This window comes from Rutidosis leptorrhynchoides, unplaced genomic scaffold, assembly GCF_046630445.1.
Source record: "Rutidosis leptorrhynchoides isolate AG116_Rl617_1_P2 unplaced genomic scaffold, CSIRO_AGI_Rlap_v1 contig445, whole genome shotgun sequence".
Classification (NCBI taxonomy): domain Eukaryota; kingdom Viridiplantae; phylum Streptophyta; class Magnoliopsida; order Asterales; family Asteraceae; genus Rutidosis; species Rutidosis leptorrhynchoides.
Genome location: NW_027266678.1, coordinates 36918 through 62617, shown reverse-complemented (window position 1 = coordinate 62617; position 25700 = coordinate 36918). Strand labels below are relative to the sequence as shown.

The window sequence follows — 25700 nt, the reverse complement described above, 5'->3', positions numbered from 1 at the left end:
TTGGTTTCAGTCACTCGCTGTTTGGAACAGCAAGTTGGTCACGTCAGCCAAGTATGTCATGCCGTCCCTCACGACAAAGAAATTGAAAAAGGAGTACTCTGAAAGTACTTCTTATTGGCACCCTCATTCCATTTGGTTCTTTCACCGTCCTATAAACATCAACCCAACAAGCAAAAAAGTCTATGCTATGCCAACAGTCCGCTTATTCAAGAACTACCGCCATGGAATCACTCCCTCAGTAAATCCTCCAGATCAAGAAATATATGAAGATTTTCAAGCTGAAGTCTTTCGTTTGAATCACACGAAGCAGACCTTCCTTGTTCCATTCAAGGATCATTGGCAGTACTACCCCTTTGAATACCAGCAAAGCTTAGATGACGATCTTATGATGTTTCATGAGAAGGAGAAGCAGCAGCAAAGTTCAAATCCAACAAGTCAAAGCCCAGCATTCCCAATGGCAAGGACACTCTCAAAACCCCCAGGATGATGAGATGACAGATTGGGAGCTAGAAGACCTCATGGCCCAGACAAATTTAAATGATACAGCAGGCCCAAGTTCTAGTTATTCCAGCCCAAGCCCAGATTATCCCAAAGATTCCTTTGGCAACTATGAGTTCGGTTGCTGTGATTTTCACATCCTTCAATTTGAAATGGACCACTGACAAGACAAGACGAAAGAAAGAAAGAAGCAAGATGACAACGATGTGACAAGTTTATGTATAATTATTGGTTTGTACTATTTCCTACTTTGTTTGTATGCGGCTGCGTCCGCTCATGTCTTTTTCACAGAGATAAGGCTGTGTCCATTATCTCTTGTAGTTTGTTTTTATTTAATAATTGTCCAAAAACGTCACTGATGACGTTAGACTAAGATAGGCACTATCTAGTGCTTAGTTCTCATTGGTTCCGAGGGATTCTCCCTTATCCCATTGTTATCAGTTCCATTTAGTATAAATATGTGTGCTTATCTACTGGAGAACTCAGAACGAAAAATTTCTGAATATCTCTCTAAATAAAATGTCTTTCTAAATCATCTTCTTCCATTTTCCATTTCAAGTCTTAATCTGCATATATGTTTCTATACTTAGTAGAATGATTATTTAATAGTTGAGGTCCTTATGTCCGCTAATTGATTGAGTTAGGAGTATAATGAACATTAAATCGATTAAGAATAATACGATTGCACCCCCTTTATTCTCTGTGAGATTACTGTAAGGTTGATACGTTTGACAGTGGGCTTGATAGGCGTAAAGGCAAGAGGCCGCAACCATAATCGTCCTTTACTAAACGGTCATTCATGTACACATCTCGCGTTAATAGAGCAGTCCCTTCGTATTCTTCTTGATTCCGATTTCTTGTCCGTTATCTTCCTCGCCCCGTCCGTTACTGGTATCTATTTTATAAAAATTAATTTATGTATCGTGGCATGTCAATTCTAATTTTTTTTTTTATTTTAAAAACTTATCTCATGAGTTAGCATAGATTGTACAACTAACACTCATTTAAAAATTGGCATGTGGTATATTTATGATTTGTTATAATTCTTATAGTTACTGATATATATATATTGAAATTAGTTACTGATATATTTGGTTTACAAACTTTTGTATATGTTTAATAATAACTTTGAGAAAATATTTTAAGATATAATATATTTTTATATTATTTTATTTTATTTTATTTATTTGTGCTCTAAAATATATATATTTCATGTTCACAAGGGAGTTTTATTGCAATTCATTGTCAGCTACAGTTATCAAAGAAGTAGATAATTGCCCATTTATGCATAATCTAATAGTCAAGTGGGCAAGATGATTTCATCTTCTCTGAGCATAAACAGAACTGCAAGAATTGAAATTACAAGTGAGAGCTTTGATCTTTCTGCTTACATTCCTTTATGATAAAAGACATGTGTTGTCTTGATTTACGACATTAACTACAAGTAGCGCATCAGATTCGAAAATAGCACATGGTAGGCCTAGTTCTATTGTAAAAAGAACTCCCATCTGATGGCTTTCATATGTTGAACGACAAGGCGTATTCATGTGATGAACTAGTTGTTGGGGTAGATTGTCTCAGGAAGATTGATTTGGCAAACATGATTGAGAATTCCAATTGCTTGCGAGAAAAGTCAACAAGAAAGGTTAAGATGAAAGAAAGCTTGAAGAAGAAGAAAAGGAAGTTATCAACAGCTACAATGGGTGGAAAGGATGAAAAATCAATTGCTGTGACAATTCAGAATTATATGAGTGTTGGTAAAGTGAGAAAGGCAAAGATAGACTGTGTCAGCAGTGTTAAAAATAGGCCTGCAGCAGAACAGTTCTGGACAGACTGTGTCAGCAGTGTTAAAAATAGGCCTGCAGCAGAACAGTTCTGGACAGACTGTGTCAGCAGTGTTAAAAATAGGCCTGCAGCAGAATAGTTCTACACTGCCGGAGCCACAGCTGTCGACGGAGCTCGAGCAGCATATGGAATCACTCGTGATGGTGTCGCCAACAACATTGAAGCATCAAATTGGACTGCAATTCATCAGAACGAAAAGGATGGATCGATTAGGGTTCTAATGCCGTTTTCTGCAAATTCTGGTATTTTCGTTCTCTCTCAATTCTCGATGAAATAATGCAATTCAAAGGTCCATTTAGCTTGGAAATATTGCTCTGAGTTGATTGGTTGAATCAATTTTACCGTTTAAGTATGCTAGAATAAAATTGCAGTCCGAATTGCTTGAAGCTGGAAAACTGAGTTGTGAATTGGGGGAATTTTCTGTAGGACACTTTTCTTATTCGTTTCAATTCAGGTCGACTACATTGAGTCTTAGGAAGTTGTAATGAAGGTGTATGAAAGATTTCAGCCATGGAGAATGAGATTTGCTATTGAAAAGCCAAATATCAGTTAATTTTTAAACAAGTCAATCAGTGAATTTTAATTTCAGTTTAAGTTGAAGAAAAGTGTTATTGTAGTTTCATTTAGAATAGTATAGTGAAGGTTTAAGCAATGGTGGTCGTTCATTTCAATGGCAGAATCAAGAAGTCAACTTCAAGTCAATAATTTAAGTTTTTTGTGTTGTGACCTGCAATTACATGAAGAAGAAGAATTTCTATTGCAAAGTTTTTACAGTTTACACTTTATCTGAAGTTTAAAATTCAGTTAAGAGTGGAGAGAAAGAAAAGGCTGTAAAGATATTTTTATTTCCAGCTGTTTTTGTGAAAAACCAGTAATACAATATTACTCTGGTTTTGGTTTTGGTTCCTGGTTATACCAGCTGTTATTTCTTTCCTTTTCCAAGTTGTAATAGGAAACAAGGGACGTGTGGGACTGTATATAAAGTCCTTAACACTGCCTTTCTCATAAGCATGAACAATGGCTCAAGATATCAAAAAATTAAAAATTCTGAGTTCATCTTTTCCTTTTCTGCAGAATGTTTTTTTTTATTTCTTTCTCTGTTTTAGTTTTCTAATTCAAATCCAGTAAAGAGAGAAAAATTCAATTTATCTTTTGTGTAGTTGAATTAAAGAAGAAGAAGTCTATTTCAATTCTGTATTACAGTTTTAATGCAGAAAAATGACAAATATGTTAGGATTCTATTTTCCTTCTGTTTCTGAAATCGAAGCCTGTGATCCCTCTACCTGTGGTCACGGTTCAAAGAAGTTTCCAACACTAGTTAGCAAATTTTCTCATTGGTTTTTTTTGTATCACTGTACGTAATATATAGTTGGGGATCTTTATTTTTATTGCTACTTAGACTCAATTGCTACTCTTTCATTGTAACTGAGGTTTTTCTTCCATCAGTAGTTAGCTTTAAGAGGACGTTCACATTAGGTTCTCGATGAGATTCATCCGTCAGTTTGAGGATTACCTGACTTTAACAAGCTCGGCCACTTTAATTCATTTTAATAAGATAACCCTTTTATCCAAAAAAAAAAAAAAAAAAAAGAACTCCCATTAGAATAGTCAAAGCTTCTGCGAACGCTATATCATTGAAGCCTAATTCACAGACGGATTTGTAGGCTAGGGTGGTGCCAATATGGTTCGTGATAACAGCTCCAAGTCCTCTTTTGGGCTGATTAAAGAAATTGCAGCGTCACTGTTTGCCTTGAATTACCTAGATGGAGGCGGATTCCAGGGTGGCGAGATCACTAGCTAAAATGTTCGTGGTCAAGTTCTGAGCAAAAAGACGAGTTTGCCAAATATTTGGATAGCAAGTTTTTTTGCCATATAAACATTTTAAAGCTTTGCAGATAGTGAATCATTAATGAAAAAATATTAAAAAACTTCTAAATCAAATATATTTTTAACTATAAAAATTTAAAATATTTATGAATACGGCATGTTAATGTTTTAAACATTCATAAATATTACATGTGGACGTTATTTATTTATTTTATTTTATTGACGATCAATTTGCGTTGGCTGTAGTCTAATATATATTTTCCTTCTTTTCACTCACGTAAGTAAGAATCACAAATAATACGCCTGAAAAAATATCACTAATGTCGAATATTATAAACCACTCCTTTTATATATATATTAAAAAGAAAGGAAAAAGAAAAAACTGAACCATGGAAATGCGAGAGTGTTAATAGGTTTGACGATCATAAAGTTGTAAATCTATAATAAAATTTGCGCATTTTACAACCAATAGATTTCTGCCAAATGTAGATGAGTACATTGTGGCACCTACATTTCCACCCATGATATGAATCTAATGTAGGGTTCGTTAGTACCTTCTATCATCTGTGGAATTTGTGTCCTAACCATATCTCACAACCTGAAATTGCTTAACTTTGAAAAAATATTTAATTTATAAAAATGTATAAACTATAATGTTTAGTGAGGTTTTTCGTTTTGAGATAAATTTCGATATTTAAATCATTTCAATTTTATAAAAATATAATTAATAATATCTTTACTTTATATTTTAATATTATATAAAAAAATTTGAAAATCAAACAAAAATCTTCATAATATATTCTTAAAAATAATCGAACCCAATTAGTTATAATAAAATATAAGATCTTGTAGAGGTCATGTGTCTATCATCAGACGTACTCCAATACGCATGTTAAGACTTAAGACTTGAGGTTAATGTCTTGATAAGGATGTACCACCTGATCAAAACTCAACATGGACCACATAAAAACCCGATACTCTGATCATACTAATCATGACCTAATCATACTAATCTTGACCAAATATTAACTTAAATCTTTAAGGTTCGTTATATAATATAACTTATAAAAGCAAAATCTTTACTTTTAGTAGATTGAAGGTTCTCTCAAATTTTTAAAATCTATATACTTTATATTTAATAATATCATATCTATATATAACTATGCCATACTGTCAAAAGTTCGTAAAATAAGGTATAATGACATTTCAAATACTTCTATAACATGAAATAAAATAACTCACCTCGAGATAATCGTATGCTCGAATTAACGTCAACGAAATCTAATGACCTTCAAGGAAGCTTCTGGTTAGCTAACTCGGTCAAGACTCGGTCAAGTGAGTGACGATCCGAGCTTAACTCGATCGTGACTCAGTTCGAAGACGTTGTCGGATCGGGATGGTTAGACCAGTTCTGGATTCTACGTCACCTCCTCTTTAACATATATCGATTTCAATCGATTCTGGTAAGGTTCGAATTTTTGATAGTATAATTAGACGATTTAGGAAATTTAGACAATTATAATATTCCGTAGACCTGTTACGAAAGAATTTTAGATTGAGATTATTGTATATAGACTGTAAAATTAACTTGAATTAAATTCTGGATATGGATTTTGGAAATATTTTATTGCATAGATTTCACAAAAGTAAAAGATGAGACGGAGAGATTGTGTGAGATTACGGAAGGAATGAGGGAGTGATCGGGTGAATTGAATGGGAAGGGGAAGTTGCAATCATAGGAGGAAATGGTGGGAGTAATAATTTACGTGGTCCCGCCACAATAAAAAGAAAATCTATTTTAATTTAGTGGGTGGTCTATTCAATAATTCATATCTCTGTTTCGTAATTTAATCTTCACTCGTATTATCGTAGAGAATTTTAGGTCGAGATATTACACGACGACTTATTTGCGTTATAACAAACTAATCAATTTTTCAAAAAATTAAATTTATTTTACTACGCACAAAATTAATTGATTCAATTAATCTATATTATATTAAATTTCGAAAATTTCTGCGCGTGTCGAAATGATTCGATTCGAATTTATTAATAAAATATTATTTCATTATGGGGCAAGACTTACGTACGCTTCTTTACGTACGCTACGTACGCTTCTCTGCTTTAAACAGGGGTCAAACGTACAACCGTTTAAAGCAGAGAAGCGTACGTAGCGTACGTAAGGAAGCGTACCTAAGTTTTTTCCTTCATTATGAGTGACGCGATTTTCTAAGTTCGAATTTTCGGATCGTTACATACATACCCACGATGGACATAATTTTTTCTTCTGGTATACTTGACAATAGTTTCTACGTGCTTATAATTAAGTTCTGGTGATTTTATTTTTGTTCAACAAGTTATGGAAAACGATAGCATTGTCCTGTATCCTTCTCAAGGTAGAGGCCACTTATTCGTTACGATTGAGTTAGGAAATCGCTTGCTCGCTCAATACCCTTCATTCTCTATCCACATTATCATCTCCACCGCACCGTCACAAGTCCCCGTCTCCGCCACGGAGTTATCCGCAGCCGTGACCGGTCCTTCCATTTCTTTCCACCACTTACCCCCGACCTCGCTCTCCAAAACTTACACACCCCAGCAAGCACCAGACCTCTCCTACGATTTGGCCGAGTTAAGTAACCCAAAACTCCATGAATCATTGTTAAAAATTTCCGAGACCTCCGTTGTTAAAGCTCTAATTATAGATTTCTTCAACACCTCTGCTTTTCAAGTCTCGTCGCAACTCGAAATCCCAACTTATTTCTTCTTCACTTCCGGCGCAGGCGCGCTCGCTGTGTTTCTCTACTTCCCCACGATTCATGAACATGCAAGAAAGAGCTTGAAAGATCTTGACGGTTATCAAATAGAGGTACGTACCAATCGCAAAGCTAGAAAATTTTGTTTACGAATTTTAAATTCACCATATAATATATTCGTACTTGACTATATATATATATATGTTTACGTTTTATAGATGTTATGACTCAAAAATAGTTAGATGCAAAATAAATTGGGTTTCCTTACTCAAAGTCGACAATGAATTAGACCTGTTATCAATATTTAATGTGCTTAATTTGGCTGTTGTTAGTAAATAAAATTCATTTGTTACTTCTAATTAATAAAGCAAGGAAGAAATTCATCCCTTATTACTTAATAAAAAGTACCATACTTCAAAATTAAATTATGAATGAAAAACTAAAGACTATTCGAGGGTAAAACTAGCGAACTTTAGTAAACAATGCCTTGAATTCTAAAATTCTAGATAAAAATTACTACACGATATTTGGAGAGGACCGGAAATTAAGACTTGTTTTATATAATAAAATTTTTTTTTACCCAATTTGGCAGGTTCCAGGATTGCCTCCCGTGCCTTCGATAGCCATGCCCGTTGCTATGCTGGATCGAACGACGGAAGTGTACCATTGCTTCATGAAGACGGCATTACAATTTACAAAATGTGATGGGATCATCTTAAATAGTTTTGAATTGCTCGAAAAGAGAATGATTGATTCGATTCTGAATAGAGATTGCACGCCTGGGATGAAAACCCCACCTCTGTATTGTATAGGCCCTGTCATCACAAACGGAGATAGTGTTCCTCCTCGACGACACGAGTGTCTCACTTGGCTCGATTCGCAGCCGAGTCGAAGCGTCGTGTTCTTGTGTTTTGGAAGCACAGGAGTCTTCTCTTCTAAGCAATTGAATGAAATCGCAGTTGCTTTAGAGACAAGTAACGTCAGATTCTTATGGGTCGTACGGAAACCTCCACAATCCGATCAAGACCCAACACTAAAATCGTTTTTGCCTCATGGGTTTGTGAGCAGAACAAATGATCGGGGAGTAATTGTCGACAATTGGGCCCCGCAAGTTGAGGTACTGAGTCATGACTCAGTCGGCGCGTTCGTGACTCACTGCGGTTGGAACTCGATACTGGAAGCAGTTCGAGCAGGTGTGCCGATGTTGGCTTGGCCACTCTACGCCGAGCAGAAACTGAATAGAGTTTTTTTGGTGGAGGAAATGAAGGTGGCTCTGTGGGTTGCCGAGTCAGATAAGGACGGGTTGGTAAGTGCAAGCGAGTTAGAGAAGCGACTCACTGAGTTGTTGGATTCAGAGAAAGGGAGAGAAGTGAGAAAGAGAGTGGAGATAATGAGAGATGGAGCAATTGCTGCCATGAGAGAAGGCGAATCCTCCACTGTTGCATTGAAAAAGTTGATTCTGTCTCTTAAACAGGAGCATCGGCGTGAGCTTTGCTGCGATTCTAAATGAGATACCGACTCGGCTTAGCTAGGTGGTTCATCATACCCTACAAAATAAACACATTATTGAAGAATATTTTAAGTTATGAGAGCTTCTAGGACACCCAATAAAATTAAGTATGTAGTGAATAACTATTAGCATGGATATTGGATGTGAACTGTTAAAAAAAAATAAAAAATAAGATGAACATTTAATTCTAATGTACCATTTACTTTGTATGCACACCTAATATAGATTATAATAATAATATAGTGAATTCATATATTTTATATAAGAGAGATATTTAAAGTGTATTAAAATAAATTTTATTACGTGACATTTAAAATTGATCGACGAAATATTTATTAATCAACTAAGTATTAAATCCGTCTTAAATTATTTCCACGATACATTTATAAGTTGAAAATACATGTAAAGTCGATCGCTTTAATTAGATGTAAAAGGAAAACGAAAGTTGGCTCCCCCGTTTGTAAAGTCGATTGCTTTCACCGACTCAAATGCTCATGAAAATGCACACTAAATTAACTTATCTCGAAAGTAATCTACAATTATTATTAATTACTATTTTCGTCTCAAAATATATGCAAATTTTTATATACACTTTATATTAAAAAATTTATATTTATTTTGAAAAGGGACAATAATAAACTATTCATTTTCCCATGAACTAGTACAACCTATCACTTCAGTAATAAATGTCACCAAATACACATGATCGCACATCATTTGTAGTGTACGTAGGATGTGTTTTGTGATTTTTGTCATCAACATGAAAATATATCCCAAGTTAGTTATTTTAACATTGCATAACACAAATTAAAGTAAGCATAAACAAGTAACAATAGATAGGGCATCAATCTTTTGAATAACTATCTAGTATCAGCACACTTGGTGTAAAGGGTATAGTTTGGACTGGGATGAAGAGTATAGTCTTGATGTGTTTGGTGTATAATTAATGGACAATGAACATTATGGAATATATGCTAAAAAATACTCTATAGACAAAATATTTTTTATCAGATCCATCTCTTCTAATTTGGTCCAAACACCGATTGACCCAAATAGTCAAATCACTTTTATTCCGTCTCAGGGTTTCAAGTGAATGATCTTAAAAGTAACATTATGTGAGTGCAGGAATTGAAGAGAGGCAACTAGAGCTTATATGTGCCAGTGGTTTTTGTGAAGGAGAATTACCATTTCGATATTTGGGGCTGCCATTAATACGTATCGGCTTAGCCTATTAAGAAGGAATATTGCACTGGCTTGGATGACAAGATAACGAAGAGGAATATTTCAAAGAAAAAACATACATGCAGTTTAGTAACTGCTGTTGTTGGTGCTGTTAATAGCAAAAGGAATAAAGTATACCCCTAGTTTCAATACTCTGTCCGTTTCACCTTCGTCTTCTTTTTCCCAATTCCGATCGAACTTTTTTTTTTCTTTTTACTTTTTGTTATCTCTTCTTTTCTAGTAATCAAACTTTTGCTATTTGGGATTTGATCTTGGTGTCTCCAAAAGTGTTTGATTAAAATTTTATTAAGATGCTCCCGCCGTAGAGATCGATCACGACCACTGCAGAAGCGGCGGCGCCGGACACGGTTTAACCAGCACCATCAACAGTCGCGCCAAAAAATTCTGAAGTCTGGATACGGACTGATGACATTGATCGGAGCGAAGGATTTGACGGAAGTGTGACTGAGTGTGTGGCGGCGAGTTGTGAAGCGTTGAAGATGGAAGGACAATTTAGGTATTTTTTATTTTAATGATGTTGTGCTGGATGACACATCAAATAATAATACACATGTTATGTTTTAATTGGATTAACAGCGCCAACAGCAGTTACTAAACTGCATGTAAGTTTTACCCTTCTATTTCGAGCCGGTCAATGAAGCGTTTGTCTTATGTGGGAAGGCGAGTGTTCATTAGAGTGGTTTTGTGCGGTCTCCCTAGTGTATTGGTATTCTGTTTTCATTTTAATCCCTCTTCAACTTCAGATTCCAGTAGGTTCCGAGCTGCATTAGGATTTGTATTGTAACAGCATTCACCATTTGCACTCCCAATAAGCCACACTTTCCTTACTTTATTCCACCATTTATCTCTACAGAAGCCTTTCAGATTTTCATGTAAGTACTATTTAGTACAACCAATCTGAGTTATAGATCAGTCGTCTTCAAGCTATAAACTACGGATAACCTTTTTGTTTTTCTAAATTTAATAAAAAAGCCTTTTTGTTTTCATTATAATTCTAATTCGGAAGAATGAATCCATCTTAAGGTACACAATATAAAATAAAATCAGCTCAAATATTATTACTCCTTCCATTAATTGATGTTTTGATTTTAATGGTATGTATAATTAATTAAGTGTATTAAGAGTATTTTTATGAAAAAAAAGTTTCTCAAACTTCTATAAATTAAACAAAATATCATGTACAATTTAATAAATATTTTTATTATAAAAAACACCTTTATTATATCTAATAATTATACATATCATTAAAATTCAAAACATCAATTATTGTGAAACGGGATAATCTTTTCTAAACATAAATGTGGAAAATTTTAAACTACGATTAAAATTTTCAGAGGTAAATGCATATACACTTAGTCCCTACAATTTATTGAAAATAAATCTGATGGTAAGAAAAAAAATTTCCTTATCTGATTTCATATAGAAAAATCTCCAGTTTGGTAAAGTGGCGTGTAATATATATATAGTTTACTATCTGGGAAACCTTCTGTATGAAGGAGAGAAAGCGTATAGGCAACATAAAGATCTTCATGAAAAAACAACAAGATAGTCTCCACCTAACACATCTTGATTACAGTAATTTTTTTTCCACTAGGACATTTTTATTTTGACATACTTGCATAAATAATTTTAGAGTTTTTAATCCAACAAATATAAAAAATAATTAGAGTTGTCTCATTTCTATCCGTTGTTCGAGATATACCGTATGTGGTTGGTACAACTACTTTCGACTTTTGTTTCTGACGTTGATTTTGATGATGTCTTAATTTCTTGATTTCTCTCTTTCTGATTTTATTTTATAACTTGTTGAATTTTTTCTCTCTCTTTAAATCGAATGTTATTTATGTAAAATGATTGAGTTTGTCGGTAATTTTCCAGTTACATTGAGGTGTTACTCATTTCTATCGATCATGTTGGTTTTATTATGAGAGTTGCAACGTATGTAATTCCTCTCATCTTATGTTATTAATAATTTAATATAAATAATTATAACATTATAAAAAATAATGCCACTCATGTTACACTCAAAAGTGAAAGTGTTAATAAGTAATCAGTCGTGATTACTAAAAAAATAATTTTTTTTGTTGCAGTTATTAAGTAATAAAATATTTAAAATTACTTATTAACACACTCCAACATCAAGTGTATATTAGGTGGGTATAAAATCAGCATCGAATTACTCCCTCACGACGAAATAATTAACTCCTAACCATGGGGAGCTCGCCGGAAGAGTCGACGGAGACATTGTTGGATGGTGGTGGTTCCAATGATTTGTTGGGGGAGGACGGAGACTACACGCCTGCAAGAGGATTCAATCAAGTAAAGTCGGTGTTTTGGATAGAGTTAAAGAAGCTGTGGAAGATTGCAGCTCCTATAATTTTGAATACCCTTTGCCAATATGGGATCAGCTCTGTTACTAGCATTTTTGTTGGTCACATCGGTGATGTTGAGCTCGCAGCCGTTTCCATTTCTCTCACCGTTATCAGTCTTTTCTCTTTTGGTTTTATGGTAAGTGCAATTACTATATGGTCTTAGATGAAAATGTCAATTGCCTCGAATCTTAAAGCTTACACAACTAATGAGACATCCCATATAATAATGATATGGCCAATTTAGGTTATGTACTCTATATTCTAAACGCCGTTACACGCTTCTTCTTTATGCTTTTGGAAGTTCAGATTTTTCGTAAATCCCTTTGTTTCTTCCTAATTAGAAATTAAATTGTTTGGAAGATTAATACATGAAATTTGTATCTTTATGTGCATCCAACTATATATATATATATATTTTGGGGAGATTATTCACTAAATACATGTTAAAACTAAAAATATTAAACATTATGTATTGTGAGACAGATGGAGTATTATAATAGAGCTCTAATTAATATATATCTTGACTAACAATTATATCTAAATTAGTCATTCCAAACAAATGCTCCATATTTAAATTATGAGGTTTAAAGCTTAAAATTAGATGAAATTTAAATTGTTTATTAATTTGGATGAAATTGAATTTTAAGAAATCCACTAGGGATGTTAATATAAAGTCTTCTTTTACCATGCATGTTAATATTGAATAGTATATATATAGAGTTAGTTCTTCTGTATAGAATAATAGACCATACACTATATTTTTTACAGAAATAAGTTAATTCTAACAAAATTGAATTCTCAATGCATGTAGCTTGGCATGGGGAGTGCCTTAGAGACACTTTGTGGTCAAGCTTTTGCTTCTGGGAAAGTCCATATGCTAGGTGTTTACATGCAAAGATCATGGATGATCTTAAGCGTGACATGTCTCGTGATCTTACCTGTTTACATCTTTGCAACGCCGATTTTAAAGCTTGTTGGACAAGAAGACGACGTAGCTGATCTTGCCGGAAAGTTCACGCTTTTAATCATTCCTCAACTATTCTCACTTGCAATCACTTTCCCAAGTCAAAAATTCCTTCAAGCTCAGAGTAAAGTTTACGTATTGGCTTGTATCGGAATCGTAGCTCTATCGATACACATCTTGATGCTGTGGTTGTTCATTTTCGTGCTTGAATGGGGACTGATCGCTGCGGCCGTAGCGTTTGACATTACTAATTGGGGTTTAGCCATTGCTCAATTTATTTATATTATAGGTTGGTGTAAGGAAGGATGGCATGGATTTTCTGGTTCTGCTTTTAAAGAGATTTGGGCGTTTGTTAGGCTATCGCTTGCTTCTGCTGTGATGCTTTGCTTAGAGATTTGGTATTTTATGAGTATTACTATACTTGCTGGCCACCTTAGTAATGCCGTGACATCGATTGATGCTCTTTCCATATGGTAAGACGTGAGTATCATTATTTATTTCATCCCAAATTAAATACAAATATTTACATATAAAAATTTATATTTATTTTGAGATAGAGGTAATATTATGTTTTCAATTTAATTCTCTGAAATCTCCAAAATATCAACCTATAACTGGAAATTTTGTTAAGTGTACGCCTACACCTAAGTCGTGCCCTAAGAAAGAAAGAAAATGATCAGGAGAGAGACTGTAGTTAGACAATTAATAGAAGTGCATGCTTTAACATGTTTTATAAGTAACTTTGAGTATTTGAATGGGAATTATCTAAGAATACACCGTCTTTTTTTTTTTTTATGATATCTAAGAATACACATGATAAAACATATTTTGCGTGTTCAAATGAATATTTGTCCACCTATATTACAAATTAGCTCAAATAAGTGATGTTAGTTTTATACACCTTTATATATATAAATTAATGATTAGGTGAGCGGTGAGCTTCAACCAATTTAATTTTTCTTGTGCGCCTTTATTTTCATTGGTCGTTTAAAATGAGTCAAATAGACAAAACTTTTCACAAAATCACCATTGGTAATGTCCTTATTAATTGACTCTAAACTGAATTATTGATGCAAAATATTACTATTTGATTGATTGATTGATTCAATTTTCAGCATGAACATTAACGGGTATGAAGCTATGGTGTTCATTGGATTAAATGCAGCCATAAGGTAAGTCTTGATTAATCCTTAATTTGCAAATTAAGCTCTATCTGCTGAATTAATTCATGAAGTTAATTAATGTATACACAGTTATACGCTAATTTAATTTAATTTATTAATCATATTCTTTCTTTTTCTTAAAAAAAATGTAGCGTCCGAGTGTCTAATGAACTTGGATGGGGACGGCAAAGGACAGCGAAATACGCAGTTTATGTGGCGGTATTTCAGTCCCTCTTGATCGGACTAGTGTGCATGGTTGTTATCTTGTTAGCAAAGGATTATTTTGCCATCATTTTCACGAGCAGCAAAAGTCTCCAACGAGCTGTGGCTAAGCTTGCTTACCTTCTTGGGATCACCATGGTTCTTAACAGCGTTCAGCCGGTCATTTCAGGTACTAATCAATTATTTGTCAGTAAAGTTTTGATTTCGACGACTGTGAGACTATCGAGGAAGACCTAAAAAACAATTTTGGTTTTGAATTGGAACAGAAATAGTCAATGTGGTTCCACACTAAACGAACTGAGACTGTGATTTTTTAAGTTCCAGATGGGTTCATATTTTTTAAAATTTAAACTGGCGGTTTTCGGTTGAGAACCAGACTGACGGTTCAATGTTTCTTAAAAATTACACTTTATAAATTTTTATATATTTAATTATCTGTTCAAACGAGAGTCTGAACTGAACGAGAACCCTAATTTTACAGTTTAGTTCATTAAAATCATGAACAGTGCACCGGCGGTTTAGAGCCGTGTGGTGGCCATGTCTACACCTGCGTAATCAGCCTTTAAGACTCCGTGCAATTTCAAAAAGATATGAAATTCATGCTATGTTTTTCAGTTTTTTTTTTTTTTCTCTTTTATCTAATTCTCTAAAATTCACTTGGCCTGGTAGGATGTGATCATTTTGTAATTTTTAAATATTTTCTTGCGTTCCTACTAAGATTCCGAACCTGTCTTTATATGGTAGGAGGCTGGGACAAACACAAGCTATTTTGGCCCTACCCATTTTTTAAAGAAAAATCAGAAATTAAAAAAAAAAAAAAAATTGTAGACTTTTTTTTTTTTAATAGTTACAAGTTAGTGCGCGGACTGCGCGATTCGAAACCCTGACCTCACTATTTGAGGTGGGAGCACACCACCACTGGACTATTCCCATGGGGTTAAAAAATAAAAAATAAAAAATTGTAGACTTAAGATTTGAAAACAAGTTAATTTTGCGCAATTAAATCTATTCCGTTTAGTCTTAATGTCCCTTTGAACACCCCCAACCTTTAAATTTCTAGATTTATCGCAAAATCTCGCGGATATCCGATGTTCAATCCTGCGTCTGTCCTGGTAGGAGGTGATTTCAATTAACTTAAAAAGTCGATAATATATCAGTTATACAGGAGTCGCTATTGGAGCTGGATGGCAAGGGTTGGTCGCATACATAAACTTGGGTTGCTACTACATTTTTGGAGTGCCTTTCGGTTACGTTTTAGGTTTTGTAGCCAATTTGGGAGTGGAGGTAATCTATCTATATATACTTCTATGCTTTGTTTTTATATCTATAGTTTCTGCTAAATTTGCTCCCGATCAATATTCAACGTAAATTTAACTACTATATATATTGATTATTTTCAGGGACTGTGGGGTGGTATGATTTGTGGAACGGCTTTGCAAACCCTGTTATTGCTGATTGTTTTGTATAAAACCAATTGGACCAAGGAGGTAATATTTATATATATTACCACACTAATAATTTAACTTTCATTCAAAAATAAATAACTTCTTAGTCCACCAAGTGTTGAAGTATGATATAATTACTATCTTACAATGCACGGTTTGCAGGTTGCACAAACAAATGAGCGGATGAGAAAGTGGGGTGGGCATGAAATTGCTGTAAGTCACGAGGATACAATTAGAACTGAATCTGAAGGCGTTTGAAGACGTTTCTTACTACTAGCACAAATGCACAATTACTTGAGTGAAGGAGACCTAATAAATATAATTTAAAACTTTAGGTATAAGTTGTGTACCTATACGGAATGTGTGAGTACACACGTTTAATTAATAAACGAATTAAATATCATTTTTTTTTTTTACAATCAAAGGTTGTTTTGCTGATTCTAACAATACTAAATCAACAAACAACGAATCAAAATACGTACATAAGTCCTATTATACTAATGTTCACAAAGACACAATTCAACTAACTAGATTAAAGATAGTAGAGATAATGAGAAACAAAAACCAATTTTGATATTACTGTTCTTCAATCCATTCTAAACCCCTTAGAACGACTTATTACTTTAGTGAAGTTCGCAGTGTAGGAGTTTGTGATCACACGAAGATAACATGTGACACCTTATCTAAGAATGAATCTCGGTTCACTTCTCAAGTTCATAGTTCTTTTGGTTAATGCCAATACTAGATACGACACCTTATCCAAGGATGTGCCGTTGACTCTTCCTCGTGTCTAATTTCATCTCGTTTTAAAGCTTCCCCTATAAATCTTATGCATTCTTTTTAAGATTCTTCTCTTACTATTATCCCCAACTGAACACTTCTTCAATTATGCACTCTCTTCTTTCACAACTTGCCAACCCGTAGGAGTTGTTAACTAGGATCGATTATCAAATGGTAATGAGTAAATAATAATTAGATTGATCAAGCTACAAAGAGAGAGATGCTTAAGAGATTTATCCTTATGAAATTCTCACTCTAACTCGTTTGTGCATCTTACAAGTGAGAGTATTTATAGGTGAAAAGTCTTCCTCTACAACTCAATGGAGCTCAGGATCGTATTTATAGGTGAAAAAGTCTTCCTCTACACTCAATGGAGCTCAGGATCCGTCTGTCCAATAAGCTTGGAGAACACTCGATTGTTGATCATTAGACTGGCAAGATTGTAATAGATAACATGATCTAGGAATAAGTTGGACACTTTAAGTTCATTGATCTTTTTGAACCATTTCTTCAATCCTCGTAAAAGTATTTTGAATGAGAGTATCCATTGATTATGTTGGTCGATCCATGTGAATATTGGTATTCCCCGCCATCGATAACTAGATTTTTATTCTTTTGATATGACAAGTTAATTTAAAGAAGGATTTTTTTCTTTAATTGATCTTATAATATCTATGATACAAAACTAATATCTCCTATGATTTATATGGTAAGAATATTATTTTCTTTTGATATGACAAGTTAATCTTCCAAATCTCAATATTCTTCTATATATCCTCATCCTTTATGTGAAACATTTTAGAAGCACTCGAAAAACTTTATTGGCAAGAACTTCATTTGGAATTTCTTTTCAGAGTGCAAAACATTCATTATAGCAATATATAAAAACATAGAATTATATGAAGCAATAGTATTCAAACTTAGTTGTGAGTGTTTGAAGACGAAAGCTTTTAACTTTATTTGTTTCTCCCAATGCACCTTCTAGAGTTTCCTTGCATTATATATTGTTTGCAAGTTGGAACCATCTTATAAATCTCTTCATCTACACCGGACAGTATTAAATCTAGAATCATTAAATGTGTTCAAGAAATTTTATGCTCTTCTTAGTCCATCTTTTTTTTTTCTTAGGTACATATCTTTCATTCACTACAATTATATATGAGTGTTGTCCATCGTTCGTTTATCACGTCCATGGCATTTCTATCCACTGATTCAAGAAATATGTTCATCCTTATCTTCCAATAGATGTAGTTTGGACCCATCAACAAGGGGGGATTTGTAATGCAATTTCAACATTAGGATCTGTTGGAATAGATCATCTCGAGGAGCTTGAGATCATAGAAGCTCAAATGGCTGTAGAAAAAAAAAAGAAAAAAAAAAATCAAAGCTTGTTGATAGCTTCCTACAAAAGCAATCAAGCTTGAAGAAGAAGAAAGTCACAGAAGAGGAGACAGTTTTTGACAATGCGATCGTGGAAGCTATCCTAAAGATGTAAGTAGAGTTCTCGAAGAAGAATCAACCAAAACAGTGCCCTGAAAGGTTGAACAGAGAAGAAGAAAAAAGTTTCTGTAGAAAGGACGAAACTGTACATCGTCAAAAACTTGAGGATTGGGTTGTACCAGCTGGAAAAGTCAGGGACGTTGTCGGCTTTTCAGAATGTTTCTCGAAGGAATCAGTCTAGACGATCTGCGGAGTAGCTGGAGTATATTCGGAGCTCAGGTGACCTACCAAAGTACTCAGGAGGATGTCGTCTACAACACCTCTAAGAGCAATTGGCCCGCAAATCCCTAAATCAAAAAGTCCCAATTTAGTTAGGGTTCTATCTCTAAATTTAAGTCTGAATCTATAATTTCTGCAGTAATCAATAAATTAGTGTTATGGGTAGCTTCGTTTAGATGATATAAAGTAGTTGTTAAGATCAATTTAGTCTGATATGGTCTGAAGTTCATAATGTATGTTCGAGTTGTGTATCGAAGAACGGAAATCGAGCATTGTCATTACAAGCTATGGCAGTTGAATTTATTGATTCAAAAACGATGAATATACTCCATTGAAGGTGTCTGAATGCTTAAACTAAAGTTTTGAAGCGAAAATAAAGATGATGTTAAATGGGTCTTTAGCTCTGTGTAACTTGTTCGTCAAGTCAGAGATGAAATTCAAATTCTAAAGTTGTTTTCTGCAAGGTTAAGTTTCAGTCAAGTTGTTAGTAGTATGTAGATGGAGTTCAGATGTTGTTATAGTCTTGATCAAGCTCAGAACGAAAGTCAAGTTAAAAGTCAACAAAATGGCGTCTTTGTCGCGAGGAAGAAGATGAAGTTCGGTCTGTTATTTTTATCGTTTCACAGTGCTATTCTACTCGAAGATATCCTATGACTTAGTCTAGAGTTAAAATACAACCTGTAATTGAGAGGAAACGAATTCGTGTGTGAGAAAAACCATTTATAGTTTTTGCTTTACCTCTTTCGGTTTCTGGTTTTCTTTAAAATCCAGGTCGTAATTCGATTTTAATTTTCATATCAGCTAGGTCAGAGAGTGGACGACTATATAAACACTCATTCTATAATCGTTTTTTAAGAATGGTAATGAAATACAAAAATTGAAATCGCCATTCTCATCTTTGTTTTTACGGTTTAAAAGTTTGGTTTCATTGGTAAGAGAAACCTTAGAATTCCGATTACCCAAAACTAGATTTAGTTTCCAAACACCCCTAGATACCAATGTTTAGCCTTAGAATTAAGATTAGAGTCAAATCGATCATGAAAGGATATGACTGCAATTCTATTTTAGTGTATCACTGTTTTTAGCTTTTGTTTTCTGCAATTCGATTCTCTGTGTCTGTTTTGCTGTGTTTTTCATCTTCATTTCTTCAATTCTTGAGCTCGACGACGTTCGAGGCTTAAGAATCATCTAATAGTGGCATCAAGAGATTCGGATAGTATCTTGGACCTGTAAAATGAACTTACCACCACTCGACGTTTCAGGTAATAACTCTGGAATCTTTAAATTCACAGCTGAATATTATGATATCTGATCAGTAATAGCTATTGATGTTTTAGATAGAGTTAGATGGACAGATGTGGTGATGAATGGAGTAGGAGACTTGCCTGTTGGGGTTAGAATAGAGGAATTAGGTGAGGATGATAGAAGGTTTAGGGATCAACAGATAGACAAAGATAAGAAGGCTAAAGCATGGCTGAAGAGTGTTGTAGAGATGACTGTGTTGAGGAAGATAATAGGTTGTGCTAGTGCCAAGAAGATATGGGATACTATCAAGCTTGAATATGAAGGAAGTATACTGACTAGGAAAATCAAAGGAAAGAAAACAAAAAAAATGTTTGATGATTTTAAGATAGGAGATGAGGAATCTGTAAGAGAGATTAGATCTAAGTTTATGGAGATTATCCAGAAAACTAAGACCTATAATGTGGCTGGAAGCAAGGAAAGACAGGTAGAGAACTATTAGATAGTGTTCTTATGAAGTTTGAGGTAGTAGTTGCACCACTGAATAGGGAATTTGAGAAGGAACCTGAAACTATTCAATGTCTTAGAAATTCATGAGACTAGGTATGGAGTTAAGGAGGAGAAGGAAGAAGTAGTTGCTGCATTTAAAGGAGAGAGGTTAAAGCATCAACAGATCCCACCATTGATGATTCCACAGAATGACTTCCAGGCAAGTTTGGAAGCTGGCACATGGAATTCTCAGACTGCAAATCAAGTTCAGATGTAGCCAACTCACTCTCACAACTTTGAAGGACAACATGTGTATCAGCAGTTGCCTCAAACTCACTACATACCTCAGAATCAGTAATTTCAAGCTCAGAATCAGGCTTATCAAGCCTCACCACACATGCAGAGGCCACAAAATAACAACTACCAGTGAGGATATCAACCCTGGAGGTCTAGAAATAATGGTGGAAGAGGATTCAATAACCAAGGGCCAAGAAACTTAAGCTGGGGCAATTTTTCAGAGTGCAAATATTGCAAGAAGAGCAATCATCCTGAAGCAAGCTGTTTCTGGCATGAGTCTGCAATCTGCAACTATTGCAGAAAGAAGGGACATGTGGATATCATGTGTTACAGTAAGTGGTGTGATGAACAGAAGAATCCAATGAGCAGAAGTTATGGAAGGAGTCCACCTGTGCATCCTTTATTGAGGCAGAATAATAGCTATCAGCATCCTAGCCAGAATGCAAACTTTACTCTATTAGGATCTTCACAAGATCAGCCTGCAGTACAACATCAATATCAGGCAAACTATGCCTTTGAACTTGTAAATCCACAAGCAACTTAGTGGCATGCATCCTTAGAATTCCAATTACCCAAAATTAGATTTAGGTTCAAACACTTTAGATACCAACATTTAGCCTTAGAATTAAGATTAGAGTCAAATCGATCATGAAAGGATATGATTACAATTCTGTTTTAGCGTATCACCGTTTTTAGCTTTTGTTTTCTGCAATTCGATTCTGTGTCTGTTTTGCTATGTTTTTCATCTTCATTTCTTCAGTTCTTGAGATCAACGACGTTCGAGGGCTTAAGAATCATCTAATAGGATCATCCTTTAGATCTCACCAAATTATGTCTTGGTTCCTGCTCTAATATCATTTGTAAGCGAAGGAGGCCCAACAATAATTTATTAAAAATCATTATAACTTCACAACCGATGTGTACTAACACTGGCTGTGTAGGTATATATACTTTAATAATAAGTCACTATATTAACGATTGATGCAGGCGGCCTAACTTTTATTACTGAATAATTTTTTATATAAGAAAAGGTTATTTGTTGATTTTAACAATCCTAAATCAACAAACAACAAAATAAAACTTCAACAATGAAGATATTACAATTTAGTGTTGAACGCTCAATCAACACAAACTAACTAGATAAAGATAAGAGGAGATAGCCAGAAACTTATTTTGATATTATTGTTCCTTCAATCTATTCTTAATTGTAGTAGAACAATTGTGTACTCATTGAGGTTTTGCAACTTAGGACCTTGCCCTCATACGAAGCACTGCCTGACACCTTCTCGTATAGTAAATCGCAATCCAACACCTCAGGCTTACTGTTCTATCGGTGAATGCCAAAAGCACATACAACACCGATCCAATATCCAACTATAATCTCAGGCCTAAATCTCTCTCTCAATGCAACACTCCTCCTCAATCTTAGAAATGCCTTCTAAAGATTCTTCTTTTGAGCATCTCTCTAATTGACACCTAGTAATTTTACACTCCTTTTCTCTTAACTTTATAGTCTAAGTAGCCACTGACTTTGATAAACTATCACTATTAATTGATGGTATAAGAATTAGTTTGGTTTGGCTACAAAGAGAAAGAGATCGTAGAGACCATTTGTTCAATAAAGTTTTCACTCTAAGTATGTTGTTCATATTAAAAATGAGAAAGAAACCTCCATTTACAGGCGCACGGGCTTTGACGGGCAACATGACCTAACTGTCTAAAGTTATTTGGAGAACACTTGATCGACAATTAAAGATTGACAAATATAATATGATCCAAGCTGAATTAAGATCGACAACCAATGGCAAAATCAATCTTCACTCCTCATCCAATGGCAAAATCATTTTTCGTGTCTATTGATTTAGTAGTCAATCCGTTTGAAGACATCAACATAAGATCCTCACTGTCAAAAACTAAAATTCTTTTTTTCTTTTTTGTATAACAATCCTAAATTAAATAAGAATGCTTTCTATTAGTTTTTATAATATCTTGTTAAGTAAAGACTTGTTGAGGTTGCTTGTTTCGTGAGGCTAGCATACCAAGGATGTTTTGGAGAGCTTGGTGAATGATAGAATGGAGAAGAAAAGCAATGCAGCATGGAGGAAGAAGAAATCTGCAAATGTCAAGCTTGGAAAGAAGAAAGCCACAGTTTTGAAAAAAGCAGCTGCAAAAGTCTTCTTTGAAGTATTTAAGATGAAACTGAAGCTGACCGGAGCAAAACAGGCCACCGGAGATCAGGCCAAGATCGATTCAGGTGAAGTAAAGAAGAAGGAGACTACTGTTATAGGAATGGACTCAGTTGCACATCGAAGAGAAGTTGAGGACCTTGTTGTTGCCAAGTAGAACCGAGAGGACGTTGCTGCAATTCTTGAAAGTTCAGAATGTCGGAATGCAATTGAGACTCCACCGGCCGGAATTTCAATTTGCGAAGGTCATGGTATAGCTGAAAATGATCGTGACAACCTCAGAAAAAAAAGACATTGTGTTCAATTGCATCGCAAAAAATCCGATCGAAAAGCCCTAAATCGAGCTAGGGTTTTTGTTATGGTACGTTTTCTGGGTTTTCCAATTTTAACTTGAAGATCAATAAAGTAGGATTAAGTGTTTTTCTCTCGATAGTTGATGGATTTCAGTGATGCAAAAATCAAATTCATGTTTCTTTGGTGGTCTGAACTCATTGGAATGCTCAATTTTATCAATTAACTAGTAATGAATAAGTTGCTAGCTCGATGAGTCGACTTCTGGGTTTTACTACTAAAAATTGGGGATCTGGTATGCAGTCTACTTTTTTTGTTCCTTTCAATCTAGTAAAGCTATATTATGCATTTGGAAGTTGTTATAGAGGTTTTGCAAGTTCTTAACATGAGAAGATGAGAATGGCCATTGGTTTAGTCTATTTCAACTGTTATTTCAACAAGTCTGGCAATCATTTTATTTTTCAGTCAAGATAATGAAGAAGTGAAGATTTAGAATCATTTATTAGAGTATTTAGAAGCTTTCTGCAATGGTTGCCATCATTGATCATATTTGGAACAAGTAATCAACTACAAAGTCAACTTTTGAAGCATTTTAAGGCGTAATCTATAATTTGAAGGAGAGAAGTTTTTATTATAGATTTATACCAGATACTTTACCAGAAAGCTTAAAAAGCAAAAGAGAATAAGTGGTGCTCAAGAAAAATTGACTTGATCAGCTAGGTGGCATATTGTGGTTATGTGGTCCCAAATACCACTAATAGTTTTAATAGTACTAGTCTGGTTTTGCTATTACTTTCTCTTGTACATTTCTGAAAAAAGCAGAATTATGACGTCTAGGTTTGTTATTGGATTACTATATAAAATCCTTAAGTTGTATTTCTTTCCTTATGAGCTATGAATGAAATCTGAGATTCAAGTTCATCATCTGCAATTTTTTTCAGTTTTAAAAGCCTTTACTTTTCTACATTAGTACTTAGGAAAACCAAAAATATAACCCAGCCTTAGTTATTTTTAGGATTCCATACCCTTAAATACAAGTGAGAGAACCCCATTTAAGTATTTCACCATCAAATCAAAATCATGAAAGCAATAATCATTGATTTCTTAGCTGTTGAATTTGTTTCTTTAGCTACAAGTCATTAGATCTATTTAGCTTAGCTTGGATTCTTCTTGATGTAAGAATTAGTTTCGGTCAGTCTATTAGTGGTATCAGAGCGGGACATTCCTGAGGCGATTAGAGACATCGAGATAGCGATGATACAACCGTTTAAGAACCAAGGTATGAGCAATAATCTAGTAAGTTCACATGAGATGATTTGATATGTGGGCTATTATAGCTAAGGACTATCTGGAGGTTTTAGGTCTAAAAATGTTGAAGAGAATGGTGTTACTGAAATTCCAGCTAGAAGAACAATACATGATTTGAGTGAGGAATAGAGAAAAACTAGAATTGAAGAAATAGAGAGAGATAAGAGAGCACAGATTTGAGTGAGGAATAGAGAAAAACTAGAATTGAAGAACTAGACTTATCAAAGTCAATCTCAACCATTCCAGCCACAACAGATGCAATACCGGCCTTACTAAAGTCAACCACAGTATCAACAAAGGTTCCAAAACTATCAGAACCAACCATTTTAGCAATAAATCTTCAATTCTTTGAGACCAAATGGAGGAAGAGGATTTGGAAGAGGTCAGTTTGGCCAGAATATGCAAAGACAATCAATTTGGGGACAATGTCCAGAATATAAGCACTATAAAGGTACTAATCACTCAAAAAAACAATTACTTTTGGAATAGTTTAGCTGTCTGCAACTATTGTAGAAAGAAAGGACATGCTGAATAAATTTGCTATGATAAATGGGCAAATGAACAACAAGATCCTAACAACAGATTCTTCTGGAGGAACTCACCAATTCATCATTTGCAAAGACAGAATTACCAATACCAAACCTCAACACAAACCCAAACTTCATCCCATTAGGCTAATCTCCAATTCAATCAAATCCTAACCAATGTTCTGTGAACTATGTTGTTGGTTCTTCAAGTTCAGGAATGACACAATGGCAACCTACAACTCCCCACATAGCCTTTCCAATACCTCAAACTAGTCTACCAGCCCCTAGCTATCCTCAAATAGGTTACACTCAACCAATTGCCATACAACCAAATACTAAAATGCCACAAACACTTGTAGGAGCCTCAAATGCCTCAAACACTATAAACCAAAGCCCTGAAAGTTTCTAGAATAGCTAGAGATATGGAGAAGGTTCAGAACAGGAAGAAAATACATTTGTTGTGGAGGTTTGTTCTATTTCAAAGAAAGTTGGGAAGGAAAGCTCCTGGATTATTGACAGTGGTTGCTGTAATCACATGTCTAGAAGGAAAGATGTATTTATTGAGAAGACAAATGACATGAGTGTAGCTGTGAAGTTTGGAAACGATGTGATAGCTCATGTTGAAGGCAAAGGAACTGTGGAAATTAGATTCAAAGTCAGGAAAGTCTATCCTGAAAGATGTGTACTTCATTCCACAGTTGGATCAAAATTTAGTAAGTGTAGGTCCACTTCTAGAAAAGAAGTATGCAATCTACTTTGAGAATGAAGAGTTTTTAATCTTTAATGCTAATAGAGAACTGGTGCATAGAGTCTCTCAAATTAACATAATGTTCAAGCTGCAAATGAAGGAGATAGAAGGATCATTCTTTGCTGGAATTGTGACACCCGCATTTCGACCCATCATGAATCTAATGTGGGGCCCGTTGGTACCTTCTATCGTTTGCGGAAGTCGGGCCCTAGCTATGCCTCATAACCTGAATATGCTTAACCTGGAGAAAATAATAATTTTGTAGAAATCTG

General features: G+C 34.6%; 2 protein-coding genes across 2 annotated transcripts; both read left to right on the top strand.

Moving 5' to 3' along the window:
• Positions 1–6526: 6526 nt before the first annotated feature.
• On the top strand, positions 6527–8433 carry LOC139883760 (anthocyanidin 5,3-O-glucosyltransferase-like). The gene is made up of 2 exons (XM_071867893.1): positions 6527–7036; positions 7516–8433. The coding sequence occupies exons 1-2, from the start codon at positions 6527–6529 to the stop codon at positions 8431–8433; spliced, it is 1428 nt and encodes a 475-aa protein (XP_071723994.1).
• A 3513-nt stretch (positions 8434–11946) lies between these two features.
• Positions 11947–16099, top strand: LOC139883759 (protein DETOXIFICATION 35-like). The gene is made up of 7 exons (XM_071867892.1): positions 11947–12183; positions 12859–13484; positions 14127–14183; positions 14327–14565; positions 15562–15680; positions 15797–15883; positions 16004–16099. Exons 1-7 carry the CDS (start codon positions 12181–12183, stop codon positions 16097–16099), a joined length of 1227 nt encoding a protein of 408 aa, XP_071723993.1. The 5' UTR covers positions 11947–12180.
• The last annotated feature ends 9601 nt before the right edge of the window (positions 16100–25700 follow it).